The following is a 17,005-nucleotide window of genomic DNA, read 5'->3' as shown; positions in this document are numbered from 1 at the left end:
AGAGAGAGAGAGAGAGGAGAGGAGAGGAGAGGAGAGGGGGAGAAGAAAGAGGTAGGGAGAGGTCTGGATTATAGAAGGAGAAGCCTCTGGAGGAAGGGCAACCCAGCCCCTGGGCTAGAAAGTTCAGGGTTGGGGGTAGGTATGCTAGGCAGGAACTGAGGGATGCTGGGGGAACCTGGAGGCCAGGTTTTCTTTGATAGGTAAAATATGCACCCTAGTCCCTTATCCCTGGGCCTGAAACCAAACAATTCACATTTTTATATTCAATTAGATAGGCCTCACAAGGTGAGTAGTCTTCCCTGCCTAATTATCCTATCGACAGAATTAACTTTTCATAAATGTAAGCTACTTCAAATGTTTTGGATGACAGTACTGTGCCCCTCACTGACAGTGTTGAAGTTAAATGCTGTGTGAAGGGGCGGGGGGGGGGGGGGGGGCGGATTACCTTCAGGGACTGGAGTGAATCGGAATTAGTATCACAGTAGAGGATGATGTTGTTGGCCATACTGAAGCTTTCTCTCACTCCAAGATGGTAAAACAAGGAAGGCTGCCGGAAGGCGTCGCTCATCTCCACCACAGCAATGTCTGCGAGCAGAAAAGTGAGTCACCAAAGGATAACACCTATACCATGCCCAGTAAGAACTCAGTGTTCAAATGAGGAAATGAAAGGGATTTTCCCTCTCTGTTTACCACCAAACTTTAAATGCAGCTTGACTGGAAGTGGGTTTTTAAAAATTCAACAAACCTGCACTTTTATTAAAGAAAAAAAATCAAACATGTATTGCAAATCACAGAAAGCCTGTGATGGTTAGAAGTGGCAGCTGAGGCCCTGTTCAATGTCAAGTTACAATAAGGTACAATAAGTTTACAAGGTTAAAAAAAAAAAGTACTAAAGATCCATAGATAATTGCAGTCACAAACATAGGTTTTTTAAAAATATAAGTTCATTACTCTATAACTATCTTTAAAATTAATTATTAATTAACATATGGTCAGCTTGTGGCAATTATGATCAAGGGAAAAAATAAGGTATAGAATATGACGAAGAAGAAGAATATAAATCACAGATGCAAATATTCCAAAACTCTATGACACCTCTTATCGAGTAACAAAAAACCCCATGCCAGAATTGGAAAATATGTCACAGGAATGAAACTGAAATTACTCTCCAACTCATTCACACATACAAATAAAGATGTGTAAGAGAAACTAACTCCATGTCTCAAACATGTGCATGGGGAGTGAGGAGGGGAAGAGGGGGAGGAGAAGAGGGAGGGGGAGGGAGAGAGGAGGAGGGATGCAGCAATGAAACTAAGTCTGAGGTAGGAGGCTGCAGAAGGGAGCAGAAGGGCAGAAGGTCATATGTGACATAAAACAGTAAAGGCAGTTATGGGGTTCCTAGCAAGGGAAGGAGCAGGGGACCGACCTGGGAGTCCTGCAGGCGGAGAAGTAGCAATGATAATCACTAAAACCAAGCTTCATTTGAAAACTGCCATAACGAAACCTAATGTTTTAAGTGTCAATAGAAATTTAATTTGAAAGTGGCTAGATAGGTCCTTACAGAACAACAGAGCTGTCCATTACACACAAACATTGACAATTTCAACACATCAGGTAGCCACCAAAAACCGTGAGCCAAAAAAACTGCTTAGAAATGGGGGAAGTTCCAAGTTTGATGCATTAAAAGATAGCACAGGCATTCTATAGATATATAAATAAAAAAGTAGCTGGCAATGTACACACCACAATGTCAATCATGATAAAGCCTTCTGCTTTTCACACTCCCTATCACGTCTTACTCTCTCTCTTATGACCACCGTTCGTAAATCAGAGATTCACCATGACTGAAGGTAACACAGGAAATAAAACGAAGTTCTCTTTCTCTTTTCTGCGGTGCTGGGGATAGAACTTCAAACATGTAGATTCTGACTTACTGCTGAGTTGAAATAGTAAGTCAGACGCAACAGAGGCAAAAGACAGACTTACTCTTGAAAAAGCTGCTTCCAAAGCCCCCCGCCCTCGAAGCTAACACTGACAGCAAGAACCATAAACCATGCCTTTTCTTCGGGGGTGCCTACATGAAAATCAACCCAAGAAACAAATAGATTATCAGATTCCATCATGCAGCTAGCTATCTTCCTCCTGCCCAGACAAGACTTCTGCCTCCACTAGGTACCTGCACTCCACAGTCACAGACTGGAGCCTACAGTGGGGCTAAGGGAAGACAGACAGAATACTGGATAATGAGGAATTAGGAGATTTGCAGAAGAAAAAAGAAAGTTAGCATAATAGAAGAGGAAGGCTTCCAGACAAAGACTCTGGAATGTGGTGCTAAAATCAAATGAAAACTCTGCGGTAGGTTTTCAGATGAAGAGAAGAACTAGGTATTAAAGATAGATGATGTAAGTAAAATGGGGTCTATTCATTAGATTCCAACACCAAGGAATGAAGAGATCCATCTGGGGAAACTAACCAAGACAGTAACAAGTTCTTATTGGTCTAATTTTAAAATCCAGTAATACAAAACAGCAACTCAAAAGTAGCTTAGCTTCACCCTATTTTATATCCAGATGGGTGACTTGTTTTGTATTGTGAATGATACAGAATATTATTCCCCTCCTTCCAGCATCTTCTCTCAGTTTATCCTTTTGCAGTTAGTGCTCCAAGCTAATGACATCTCCTGGTGATTGCCATCCAATCACTGTCCCCATAATGTTGCCTTTGCCAGAACATAATTAAAATGAATCATACAACTCATACCATTTTGGATTTGGCTCCTTTCACCTAGCAAGATGCATCTGAGATTCATCCCTAGATGTCTGTTCACTGGTTAAAAGACATCTGGACTGTCTCCAGGTGGGAAAACATTGAACAAAGCTGCTATTCTTATAAGACTCTCTACAGATGTGCTTCTATTTGTCTTGGACAAACACCCCAATATTTGGGTCATATGGTAACTATGTGTTAACTAAGTAAAAAAAAAAATGCCAAACTTTCCTCCAAAGTAACTTTGGAGGCAAACAGGTCACAAGTGACAGCAGACTGCCCCAGTCTCCAATAACACAGCCCTAACTGCCTGAAGACTGATCAGGGACTTCCAGCACCTTATGCAAACACCAGAGCCTAACTCCTATGACTCCCGCTCCAAATGGCCAGTCTCAGGAAAGACAAGCACTGAAATGAAATAGTAACCCCCATAGCTCTTATCTTTAAATCCTGACCTCACGGTAATGGGTCATGAGGTAAGACCACCTGTGGTGGTTTGATTCAGAATGGCTGCCATGAGGTCATGTTTGAATGTTTGGTCCCACAGTTAGTGGAACTACTTGGGAAGGATTAGGAGGTGTGGCTTTACTGGAGGAGGGGCATCAAGCCAGACCCTATTTTTATCTCTGCTTGCTGCTCGTGGATCAGTATATAAGCTTTCAGGTACTGCTCCAATTTCACACCTGCTACCACACTCCCCACCACGGCAGACATAGACTAACTCTCTGAAACTAAGCCAGCCTCCTATTAAAGGTTTCCTCCTACAAGTTGCCTTGACCGTTGTCTTAGTTACTGCTCTGTTACCAAGTCCAAGGCAACTCTTAGAAGGGAAGCCTTTCATGGGGGCTTGCATACAGTCTCAGAGGCTTAGTCTATATCATTATGGATTGTGGCAGGGAGCATGGAGGCAGGTCGTTAGAGCAATATGTTAGAGCTTTACATCCTGACCTGGGGAGGGAGATGGAGAGGGAGATTGACAGGAAGGGGGAGGGTAAGAGGGAGTAGGAGAGAGAGAGAGAGAGGCAGGCAGGCACTGACTGAGAGAGACTGCGCCTGGAATGGGCTTTTAAATCCTCAAAGCCCACCACCCGTAACGTATTTCTCCAACAAGACAACAATCTCCTAATTTTTCCAATTCTTTCAAATAGTTCCATTCCCCGGTGACTAGGCATTCAATGGCTCCCAAGGGACCATTCTTATTAAACCACCTCAGTCAGGGTATTTCAGCAGTAGAACAGTAACCAAGTAAGTTCCAACTGCTAAATCTCCTCTGTTTCCTTGCAGGAGGGAGCGCGTCTCCTCTCTCCCTCTCTCCCTCTCTCCCTCTCTCCCTCTCTCCCTCTCCCTCCCCTCCTCTCCTCTCCCCCCTCCCTTCCCCCCTCTCAGAATTCACCTACCTCTCCTACTATGTTGTTTTTTAAAGAATCTGTGTGTGTGTGTGTGCGCGCACACACACGCTCAAGTGTATGAGTGCTGGCCGGCATGTGTCACTGCACACGTAGAAGACAGAGGACAAAGCTGGGTTCTTGTCCTCACCTTCTTCTACCTTGCTTAAGAAAGAGAGAGAGAGAGTCCCTTGTTAAGCAATGCATATACCCAGCAGGCTGATATGTGAGCTACCAGGGATTCTCCAGGCTCTCCTGCCATCTCACTGTGGGAACACTGGGATGATAGATTTATACACCATCCCCCTCACTTCCACCCCTCCCCCCGGCATGTCTGGCAGGACAGTGGTTCTGGGGAATCGAAACTCAGGTCTTTAGACTTGTGTGGCACATGCTCTAGTCACTGAGCCATCTCACTAGCTCCATACTGGCTTTATTAAAACTCTGTATCAATTCTGGCGGGGTAAATACCTTAACCATCATGCCTTGAGCTTCTCCTTCCCGGCACGTGTTTTGTTGGCCTCATGGAGAACTCTCTCTTCACCCCCCTTGACCTCTCTACCCTCTGGTGCTTATAGCTGTCAGTTGAGCAGCAGCGACTGCCGAGCTCTGGCTAGGACATCTCTTCAGTAAGAACCAAAGTCCTTGGAGCTGTGAGAGTAGACTGCTGTCACCTATAATCCTACGAGGTAAGTTCTCACTCTCTTTTTTCTTAATTTTAATTTTTATTTTTTATTGGTTATTTTATTTATTTACATCTCTAATGTTATCTTCCTTCCCAGTTTCTCCTCTGCAAACCCCCTAACCCACCCCCTCCCTGTTTCTATGCTCCCCCACCCCCACCCACCCACTCCCACCTCACTGCCCTAGCATTCCCTTACACTGGGAAATCACAGGACCACGGCCTCCCCTCCCATTGATGCCAGATAAAGTCATCCATCCTCTGCCACATATGCTGCTGGAGCCATGGGTCCCTCTATGTGTAGAGCCACCAAACCCAGACTCCATCACTGATGCCAAGAAGTGCTGGCTGACTGGAGCCTGATATAAAGCTCCTCAGAGGCTCTGCCAGAGCCTGACCAATGTAGATGCATGAGGCCAACCATCGGACTGAGCATGGGGACCCCAATGGAGGAGTTGGAGAAAGGACTGAAGGAACTGAAGGACTTTGCAATCCCCATAGGAAGACCATCACCACCAACCAACCAGACCATCCAGAACTCCCAAGGACTAAACCACCAACCAAAGTTCTCACTCTCTTAAGGAAAGCCTTACTTCCCTGAAGGTCCCTCTCCAAGAACACTGTTCAACAGCGTCTGAAGGTACTGGAGAAAGGAACACTGCTGGATATAGTCCACGGGTTAAGGAAACTCTTTTCCTCTGGGAGCCTCCCTCATCCTCTGCATGTGGCACTGTGACAGCCACAGCTCATCAAGGTGAATCTGCACATACCTAAGGACCGCCTCCTGCCCCTCCCCTTGCTCCCTGTCACTTGTTAAGCTCTGCTCCTCACAGCTGCAGGGGGCAGAACACTTGGCTCTGGAGGCACTTGCTATCTGCAGTTTGCCTTGTCTTGCCAGACATCCTGATCCAAGGGACCAGTGAGTACCAGGGCTTTCTGCAGGTCAATGAGCCAGCCCTCTTTCCCTCACAACTAACTCGAAGCCAGTTTCAGTCTGTACCCTTTATGGTTCATGCAACATGTCCAACCAACCAGACAGGTTGAACTCTGGAATGGAATGAGGTTTCTTTCACCTTTAGAAGATGGAAGGGCCCTTCGTCCTCTGGATACCCCCAGAAAGAAGGCACGCAGTAATGTACCGAGAATGGGTTTCATTACAAACAGGGAATTCTTGCTGCCTGCAGCAGATACTGTCAGGATAAACATTGCATCTCAAAGAGGACCGACAATGAGACTTCTGCCATTTAACTCACCTTGGAATGTATTTTAAAAAATCAGTTTAGGTCTGATCCCCAGACTAGATCATCAAACATCACCATAAACATAGGCCTGCCTGACCATTTCCTAGTAACATTAACCAGCTTATCTCTTTTTTAAAAAATTTTTATTAGATATTTTTCTTCATTTACATTTCAAATGCTATCCCGAAAGTCCCCTATCCCCCCCGCCTGCCTCCTGCCCTGATCCCCTACCCACCCACTCCCACTTCTTGCCCCTGGTATTCCCCTGTACTGGGGCAATATAAATTTTGTAAGACCAAGGGGCCTCTCTTCCCAATGATGACCGACTAGGCCATCCTCTACTACATATACAGCTAGAGACACGAGCTCTGGGGGTACTGGTTAGTTCATATTGTTGTTCCACCAATAGGGTTGCAGACCCCTTCAGCTCCTTGAGTACTTTCTCTAGCTCCTTCAATGGGGACCCTGTGTTCCACCCAATAAATGACTGTGAGCATCCACTTCTGTGTTTGCCAGGCACTGGCATAGCCTCACACGAGACAGCTATATCAGGGTCCTTTCAGCAAAATCTTGCTGGCATGTGCAATAGTGTCTGCGTTTAGTGGCTGATTATGGGATGGATCCCTGGGTGGGGTAGTCTCTGGATGGTTCATCCTTTTGTCTTAGCTCCAAACTTTGTCTCTGTAACTCCTTCCATGGGTATTTTGTTCCTATTCTAAGGAGGAATGAAGTATCCACACGTTGGTCTTCCTTCTTCTTGATTTTGTGTTTTGCAAATTGTATCTTGGGCATTCTAAGTTTCTGGGCTAACATCCACTTATCAGTGAGTGCATATCAAGTGACTTCTGTTGTGATTGGGTTACCTCACTCAGGATGATATCCTCCAGATACATCCATTTGCCCAAGAATTTCATAAATTCATTGTTTTTAATAGCTGAGTAGTACTCTATTGTGTAAATGTACCATATTTTCTGTATCCATTCTTCTGTTGAGGGACATCTGGGTTCTTTCCAGCTTCTGGCATTATAAATAAGGCTGCTATGAACATAGTGGAGCATGTGTCCTTATTACCAGTTGGAACATCTTCTGGGTATATGCCCAAGAGAAGAATTGCTGGATCTTCTTGTAGTATTATGTCCAATTTTCTGAGGAACCGCCAGACTGATTTCCAGAGTGGTTGTACAATCAGCTTATCTCTTTAACCTAAGTCTACATAGGGAGCCCTGATCTTTTGTCTTGCTAGACTTTCTCAGTGTTTAAGATAAGAATGTGTTGTTGAAACAGAGTCCAGGTGAGGATCCAGTGCGAACAGTAGCACAGAACCAGAGGTCTCAAACCAGACCATGATTCACACCAATGAACATTCGCAAGTGAAGATGTGTGGACAAAAGGGTGTATGTATTGTGACATGCTGCAACTTCTACAGAGGTTTATTTCTTGGGAGGGCTGAAAGGGTGAATATAAAAGGAGAGGGAAATGAGTGGGCTTGGGGTGTGTGATACAATATTTACAAAGAATAAGTAAAAAGTTTAAGAAAGGATTGTTTTTGAGATACCTGGTTTCTCCTAAGAGCACCCTTTGACTAAATGCAACTGCTTCATGTTCCTTGAGTCTCCCTCTGGAGCGCCCCTAATAGTCAGCCTCCCGTGATCCTTTGTCATTCCACTGCTGCTGCTGGTCTAGTTGTTAGCCTGTATCCAGGAGTTGGGATTTTTGTTTATGTAAGGTTCTGTCTGTTACCAGTAGGTATTTGTTACGTGAGATGCTCACATAAAAATATCCCCCCTAAATGCCCTATAAATCAACTGGCATACACACACTCTTGGCCTAAAGTCCTTTTAGTTAGTATGACTTAAACAAATCTAACAGATTATTTATTTGAAAGTTGTGAAACAGGTTTACTTGACCTATAAGAACAGTGACAGCAAACACATACAGGAGAGGTGTTTATCATGTTGTGTCACTCACATGTTTAGCACTCATTACGTGTCAAACACAAGATGCAAATATGAACTTGCTTCACCTTCAGAATGGCCTCTGGCTGTAATCAATAGTACTTCAGGGCACCTGAGGCACAGACTGTATCTGCCAAGCCTGGCTAAAAGGTGGAAGCAGCAGGATTCAGATTCATGAATCTGGCCCCAGAGGCCATGCTCTGAGGTCCTCCAGAGACAGATTCTGCACCTGCAGGAGAGGGAAGTTTTTGAGCTTAGAACACAAATGAGGTAATCATGCTTGAATGACACTGGAGGACCAAACAACACTCCTGCCATGTGACTCATGAGCAAACCTGATCTCCCTTCATCTCTCTCCCTCTTTCCCTCCCATTTCCTTCCTTCCCTCTTTCCCCCTTCCTTCCCACCCTCTCCCCCTCCCCATAGCCCCAAGATGGACTCTCACTGTATATATAGCCCTGGCTGGCCTGGAACTCCTGCTATAGAACAGGTTGGCCTTGAACCTAGGGAGATCAGTGTGCCTCTACTTCCCGAGTGCTGGCATTAAAGGTGTGGGCCACGGGGCCTGAGCAAGTGCTTTTCATCACTGCACAGTTGAGCTCTATGGTAAAGCAGCAAGTGAAGCTGTCATGTTAAATCACCTAAGACAAAGCCAGTCATTGGAAGTTTAGACAGAAACAGAAAAAGCTCCCTGATCTTTTACTTAAAGCACACTTTGTTTCCTTGTCCTAACTGAATTCATGTTAAATGGAGCATAAAATCAGGGTTAGTGGTAGAGGATTGGAGCCCAGTGAGGTTCAGGGCAATAACAAATCTGTTGAGGTCAACTGCACTTTGATCACCAAACAACATGATTCAGAGTATTCGAGGTTTGCTCTTCTCTTCTTTAATTGAATTTTTCTTTCATGACACATCATCTGTTAGTTAAATATCCAATGAGTCACCACTGCTTCTAAAAGCCAGAGCTGAATACAAATCAAAACATTAACCTAGCATTACTTTTCATCTACTCAGTGGACTATATATAATACATATATATCATTATAATATATAATAATATATAATATATTATGTATGTATATATATGTGTATGTGTGCATATATATCAGATCAGTCATGACCAAACAAGAGCCAAGGATCAATGTTTCTAGTACTATACAGCCTATAGGCTGCTGATCCCCCAACTCCATGCAACAGTCAAAGAGAGATTCCCAAGTTATCACATAGAGCCTCTCTATCCAATCACAATGGGTTAATTCCCAAGGCGAGGCATTACCATCAATTTAATTTGGCAAACATCCTGAATGCCTATTACACACGTGGCCCCGTTATCTGTGGTGCACTATAGAAGTCAAATGGGAAACATAGTTTTGCCTCCTTTGGGAGGGATTAGAAACACACATTGGTAAGTGCTGATAGAGAGCTGAGGGCAGCTGCAGCTGTGGAAAAATAAACAGGAGCGCTCAGAGGTTAGAGCATTCGGAGCCGCGTGGGTAAGTGACACACACCTATGTGAGCAGGGCATTGTCTGCCTGGAGAATTGGAGAATGGTGTGCCACAAGAGTAGACAAAACATAGCAGTCTCGGCCCAGGATAGGCAAGCTAGGAGATGCCAATGAAAAGAGAGATGCCTGTGGCATGGTCAGAGAGAAATACAGAAAAACAGCACACCAGGTCAAGCATTCCCAAGGGATGAAGCAAGAAAGGCACCCCAAAGTGTATGCCACTCCCCCCAAAACTGCCCTTTGATGCTTGACAGAAATATCACCTGCATTCCTGGGGCTTCCCATTTTATGAATAAGTTGATCAAGTTACAACTAAACCATTTTATGGAAATTATTAGAATGTCACTCATGACCTCCAGTTGGTGTCCTACAAGCGTTGTGAAGACTTCCCATGGCCTCTTCCAAAGGCGACAAGCATTTGATCCTGGGAAACCACAGAACTCCTGTTGTTTGTTGAGAATGTTAGAATTCCTGAAGGATCAGAATGAATCTGTTGATGTTCTGTTAAGGTGTCAACCCCTCCTACAAATCACTACCCACTCAGCCTCGGCAGTGCTGCTTCAGTCTTGTAGTCATGACTCGGTCAACGCTACCATATATATATACTGATGTATATGTCTAACAAGGGTGTATGTTGGTCCACATTTGCTGCATCACCAAATTCCAACATGCATAATGAGTCACACATAAAGTCGACCCTCCCCCACTCCTGAGAACTGAACCTAGAACCTCAGGTATACTAGCCAAACACACTACCATTGAAGTACATCTCCATCAATGAAACAATGAAACATTCTTTTAAGGATGTATTATTTTTATTTTACGTGTGTGAAGGTTTTACCTACATTTATTTATACACATGTTCTGTGTGTGTACCGGATGCTATCAGAGGTTAGACAATGATGCTGGATGCCCTGGAGGAGGAGTTAAAGATGGATGTACACTGCCACGTGGGTGCTGGGAACTGAACCTGTATCCTTGGTGGAGCGTGTAGTCTTTCCAGGCAAGTTATCTCTATAGCCACCTCTACTCATAAATCATTCTTATATTGCTAAAGAGGTGCAAGTGTAATCTTAGACTAAGGTAGATTGTGGCTGCTATTGACTTTTACCTGAGAATTGGGCACCTCCAGAGGTAACTTAGCTATAAGCAGCCTACCTTGTAAGCATGAACACCTGAGTCCTATGCCCAGAACTCGCATAGAAAAGCCAGGTATGGCAGCACACACCTGTTATCCCTGCACTGGGGAGTCAGAGACAGGAAGATTCCTGGTGCTCACTGGGTGGACACGCTGTCTGAGTCAATGAAAGCTTCTGGTTCAGTGAAAGGCTGTCCCCAAAATTAAGGTGGACAGCAGCTTAAGGCTGCTGATCTCTGACCTCCAGAAATAGCTATGGATATGTAAACACACACACACACACGTATACAATAAAACAATAATAATAACTGTATAAAATTACTAGAATTTTATAGGTGATAAAGATTGTAAAGATTCTATGAGTGATAGTTATATGCAGCCATTGCAAGAAATGCTCAAAGGGCCTCCTTTAGCATAAAAGTATGTTTGAAGACAATGTTAATAAGCCAATCAAAGGGTCAGAGAGACAGGGTTTATGATGTATGTACATGTAAGTAATGTCAACCTACCCTCTGCATCTCTTATCAGGATAGTTAGGGTGGCATTTGGGAGCCAACAGTTACTCCAAGATGAGCTTATCTCATAATCCTCAGCACTATCACATCTGCAAATACCCCTTTTCCAAATAAGGTACCATTAGCGGTTCTAGCACTTTGCTACAGATGATGGGGTAGGTTAGGAACAATTTCTGTTGGCACAAGCATTTACAGAGAAGCCTCATGATGAAGAGCAGGAGCGTGAGAGAACTCAGGGTGCTGCATGAAATGAGAACAACACACAAGAGTCTCCAAAGGACCAGAATTATTTGCCAAGATCTTTGGAAAGAATGTTTAGTTAGAAAATGAAGAGAGCCGGGCGTGGTGGCACACACCTTTAATCCCAGCACTTGGGAGGCAGAGGCAGGCGGATTTCTGAGTTTGAGGCCAGCCTGGTCTACAGAGTGAGTTCCAGGTCAGCCAGGGCTACACAGAGAAACCCTGTCTCGAAAAACCGGAAGGAAGGAAGGAAGGAAGGAAGGAAGGAAGGAAGGAAGGAAAGAAAGAAAGAAAGAAAGAAAGAAAGAAAGAAAGAAAGAAAGAAAGAAAGAAAGAAAGAAAGAAAGAAAATAAATGAAGAAATCAGATAACAGGAGAGACGAGACAGAAGAATTTTAGTATTGGATTAGTACATCTGAACACCAGCTAAAGATTCAGGAGTCAGGAGGGCTAATGGATGTAGATGGCTATTCTGTGTTCTCAGACAAGATAGATGGGTTAGGTTCTGTGGCAGAGAGAAAAAGTTAATAAAGAAAGGACATTTTAAGGACAGGAAGAGAAGTATTAATGGCAGAGAAAAAGATGAAATGGAAGGAAGGATACTGAGGTCTTTGACTTCAGCTGGTGATTCTTGTTGGGCAGAGAGCTGGTGTCGTTCCACAGACAGATGGACTCCCCTGAATCCTGAGGGCATGACTGGAAATCTGGGCAGCAGTGACCTGCCTGAACGTCCACACATTTCATCCGCACTCAGAGGAGTCTTTCAGTGTCTCTGTCACTTGTGTGTGTGTAACAGTGCTGCCATAGCAACCCCTATACTTTCTCGCGTCTCTCTCGTACACTTACGATGAAGCTGTGCAAAGGAACAGAGGGTGTAATTGAGAAGCTATAGACTAAGCAGCCGGGATGACCTCAATGGCCAGAGACAAAAGCCAGATCCACGCACTAACAAGTCCAACCTCACAGATAAATAAATACTCTTAGTTACAGGTGGATAGGACTGGCAAGGAACTCTTCCCTTCCGGCAAAGGAGAATCGTGAGCATACGACTTCTGATGGGCAACGCTGTACCCAAATTCTGTATTCAAGGAATCCTTCCCACTGGCTCATGAAAAAAGCTAATATGCCACATCTTTATCTTCTAGTGTACAGCGAGTATTTTACGATGGAATTCATTCATATTCTCTCTCTCTCTCTCTCTCTCTCTCTCTCTCTCTCTCTCTCTCTCTCTCTGTGTGTGTGTGGGGGGGGGGCGGGGCAGTCCTAGGTGTCATTCCTCAGGTGTTATATCCTTGTTTTGGAAACAGGATCTCTCACTGACCTGTAGTTTACCCAGGGGTTGCTTATCAATGCCTTCCCCACGACTGGAATTACAAGTGAACACCATCATGCCTACCTTTTAGGAAAATGTAGCTTCTGGAGACCTAACAGGCCCTCAAAGGCCCTTTATGGACTGAGCCATCTTCTAGCCTTAAAGTGGTAATTTAATGGTCACACACAATAGCCCCCTATATAATTTTGCTTTTAAAAACCCAAAAGGTCTTATATTAAAACATGCTATTCTTTTTCTGAGTTAAAATATGGTCTAGTTATACCTTAAGATTTTACTTATTTATTATTTACTCCGATTTCTTATTGTTTTAGCTAGGGTTTCCATTGCTGTGAACAGACACCATGACCAAGGCAACTCCCATAAAGGACTACATTTAATTGGGCCTGGCTGACAGTTTCAGAGGTTTAGTTCATTATCATCTGTCTTAGTTAGGGTTTTACTGCTGTGAACAGACACCATGACCAAGGCAAGTCTTATAAAGGACATTTAATTAGGCCTGACTTACAGGTTCAGTCCATTATCATCAAGGTGGGAACATGGCAGCATCCAGACAGTCATGGGATAGGCATAGTTGAGAGTTCTACATCTTCATCCAAAGGCTGCTAGTAAAAGACTGACTTCCAGGCAGCTAAGATGAGGGTCTTATAGCCCACATCCACAGTGACACACCTACTCCAAAAGGGCCACATCTTCGAATAGTGTCACTCCCTGGGCCTAGTGTATACAAACCATCACATCATCATAGCAAGATGCATGGGAGCATACAGGTAGACATGGTGCTTGAGGAGGCGTTGGGAGTTCTACATCTTGACTGGAATGCAACCTGGAGCAAGCAGTTAAGAGGAAACTCTTGTGCAATGGCAGGAGCCTGAGCATAGGAGACCTCCAAAGCCCACCCCTACAGTGACACACTTCCTCCAACAAGGCCACACCTCCCAACTGTACCACTGCCTATGGGCCAAGCATATTTAAACTTTCCTACTTATACAGTACCATGCTGGCCTCAAATATTCCTTCTACCTAATCCTCTTCAGTACTTATATCATGGTTATGAGTCATTACATCTGGCAAAGAATTTATTTCTTTTTCTTTTTTTAATTAATTAACTTATGTTATGTATATGAGTACACTGTAGCTGTACAGATAGATGGTTGTGAGCCTTCATGTGGTTATTGGGAATTGAATTTTTAGGACCTCTGCTCCCTCTGGTTGGCCCGCTCATTCCGCTTGCTCATTCCCTGTTTGCTCTGGCCCGAAGATTTATTTATTATTATAAATAGGTACACTGTAGCTGTCTTCAGACACATGAGAAGAAAGCATCAGATCTCATTACGAGTGGTTGTGAACCACCATGTGGTTGCTGGGATTTGAACTCAGGACCTCCAGAAGAGCAGTCAGTGCTCTTACCTGCTGAGCCATGTCTCCAGCCCGAATTTATTTCTTAATATTATGATAATAACAGACTAAGGAATGATTTATAAGGGGTATATAGGATAAGATGGGTGTGGTGGCACACACTTATAGTCCTAGTACTCAGGACTGGACAGGAGGATGGCCATGAGTTCAAGTGTATGTGGGGGATGTTGTCAAAATTCTAAAATGCATTATAAGACAGAGCACGCCTGTTGAGGTTTGGTGCATTGCTGTGTATTATATGATAAATTCTGTACCCAGATGTTCAGGACTATGAGCTCATTCTCAGGTTTACCAGCTTTTGCTGTGCAAACCTTGTTCCTTGATTTAAAATATCGGTTAAATAAAAATGGCTACAGCCAATTACTGGAGGGATTAGAGGAGGTGGGTTTCTAGTGACCTGGTTGGGGTGGAGAGCTGAGGAGAGGAAAGAAGAGAGACCATGAGGTAGAGTTAGAGGAGGAGAAAGAGGAGGAAGAGGAAGAATGGAGGAAGGAGAGAGTTTCCATGAGAGAAGAGGAACCATGACCACGTGGCCAGGAGAAACAGCAAGTATCCAGGGCACACTGCTGGGGGGGTAGTCATGCCAGCAGTTAGAAGAGTAGATTAGGGGTGACCCCCCCCCAGGAATAGTCAAAGCTGAATAAAGTAACCATAGTCACAGTCTCATTTATTTGTAAGCTAGTCAGAGATAAGCTTAAAGTGGTTGTACTACAAATGTCCTATGCATTAGAGATAGAAACAGGGCACGGAGCTTCAATGCTGGTACAAATGTCTATATCAACACAGCAAACTGCTGCTTTCTCAGAATTGCTACATTTCCTGAAGGTATTCTGGGCTTGAATCACTATAAATTCACTATAAACTCTTTTCTTGTAGTTCACTACAGTCCTATGTAATTAACTTAACTTAAGAAACTGAGAAGTCTAACCAGGCTATTTTAAGGGTTAGGTGTCCTTTTGAGATTGTAGCTAAAATGTATGTTATTTGTTTCTTGTCTTCCCTGTTCAGCTTTCATTAAATCACTAAAGCTCCGGCTTCAATCTTTCATTAAATCACTAAAGCTCCGGCTTCAATCATGCTCCCGTGAGGTCTCAAGTACACAGCGAACCCTGTAGTTTTAAGAATCTTACAAAAGGCCACCCACTCCCCACCAAAGTACTGGCCTCAGTGAATGGCAGCAGCCAAGGTTTCCAATCATCTGGGAAGATCTCACTGCTTTTCAAGGATGTGTGTCTTGAGTAGAATTTTATTCCCCATCATGCTAGATATTAACAACTTCTTCACAGAGAGGGCAGAGAGCAGCCAGGAAGAACGTTCACATTCCTGACGGCGCTCTCAAATAGCCATGGCCACTCTGTCAGGTTTGACTGTTCTGGTTGGAATATTTTCCCATCTTTGGTGAGGGAAAAAAAATTCTCCCTGTCATTTATGTGTGTGATGTTTACCCAACACAGTGATCCAGTGACCACAATTCAGACTCTAGAAAAATATGTAGGGAAAAATGATCTGGTTTTGTTTTGTTTTAAAAAAAATTATGAAGGGAGCAGAGAAAGAAATTAGAAATTAAAAGTCGACTGCAGTGAAGATCTTACTTGGATTCTGCTGAAGGAAACTACAAATTCATCTGCTTTGTGAGAATTAAAATTTTGAAAATGGACAGAATATCTCATGACATTAAGAAAATGGTTATTTTAATGGAGTGGAGAGTTGCTTAATGGTCAATAGCACTGGCTGCTCTTTCAGAGGACCCAGTTCAATTACCAGCACTCGTAGGGAAGCTCACAATTATCTGTAACCGAACCGCAGCCCAACGCCCTCTTCTGACCTCCCAAGACATTGCATGCCTGTGGCTCATAGACACACCCATTACACATAAAATAAAATAGAAAAAAATTATTCTAAGTGTTACGAGGCACTGGGGCAGTAAGCCTTATCTTTCAGAATATAAATATATAACGTGATAATTACATTGTATGCATGCAAAAAATGTAAGGTGGTATCTAGCTGCACAAATATGTGTAGTGTATTCTTTGTCCAACAGATTATCATTTCTAGGGCTGGGGGTGTAGTGTAGCTCAGTAACAGAGTCTGGCACACTTGCTATATGTGGGGAATTAATGAAGCCAAGATGCACACTAGCCATGTAGCAGCGAACGTTGCTCACCCTGGTCAGCAGGCCAGCTTGGAGGACTTGCCCTTGAGTTTTCCCCTGTGCTTATAAGCCTAGCTGGATCTCAGAGGTGTGAATAACCTAATCCCCAGGAGGGCCAGATTGTTCCAGGATTCTTCAGGCCTCAGCATCAGAACTTTCTCCCTGGGTTTCACCGAGGCGCCAAGTACCTGGTCACACTTCTTTTCCATACCTAGTCAATGAATGACTGACAACCTAGTCAGATTTACAAAACTTCTCCTAATGGTTCTGTAATTCTAACACCACAGATGTGTAAATATGATTCTGCCAGGAAGCCTTCATTCCTAGAGGATGTGTTGACATTCCATTTGAGTGCAACAAGTCTTTGTGGGAGGGTGTTAAATGTCTTTCTTGAGTATGACAGTTTAGGCAAATGAGTGGGGTGAAGACTTTGCATTGTCAAATGGTCTTTTTTGTTTTGTTTTGACTAACGGTTGACCTTCCTTAACTGTAACAAATTAGTCTTTTCACTCCCAATGTCAACGAAAATTAAATTGTTTTAAGGAACTCACTTTCCAAGAAATTTAATATTATTGGTTTAATTTGAAAAACGAGCGCGTTCACAGAAGTGTCACTGGAAAAAGAGAGGTGTCCATCTAAGAGTCCAGCCACCTAGATCAGGAAGGAAAAGACCCTGG

The 17,005-nt window shown here is 43.7% G+C and overlaps 1 protein-coding gene across 1 annotated transcript in view; it reads right to left on the bottom strand.

Moving 5' to 3' along the window:
• Nucleotides 1–17,005, bottom strand: part of Map3k5 (mitogen-activated protein kinase kinase kinase 5) — a 208,895-nt gene that overhangs the window by 148,956 nt on the left and 42,934 nt on the right. The window contains exon 2 of the mRNA XM_021174435.3: nucleotides 446–585. Coding sequence (XP_021030094.1) covers nucleotides 446–585 — 140 coding nt within the window. The remainder of the gene's footprint in view (nucleotides 1–445; nucleotides 586–17,005) is intronic.

Source organism: Mus caroli, unplaced genomic scaffold, assembly GCF_978045245.1.
Source record: "Mus caroli unplaced genomic scaffold, Mus_caroli_1 scaffold_9, whole genome shotgun sequence".
In the NCBI taxonomy this organism is placed as follows: domain Eukaryota; kingdom Metazoa; phylum Chordata; class Mammalia; order Rodentia; family Muridae; genus Mus; species Mus caroli.
Note: the sequence above shows the minus strand (reverse complement) of the source record. Positions and strands in the feature narration are given on the sequence as shown.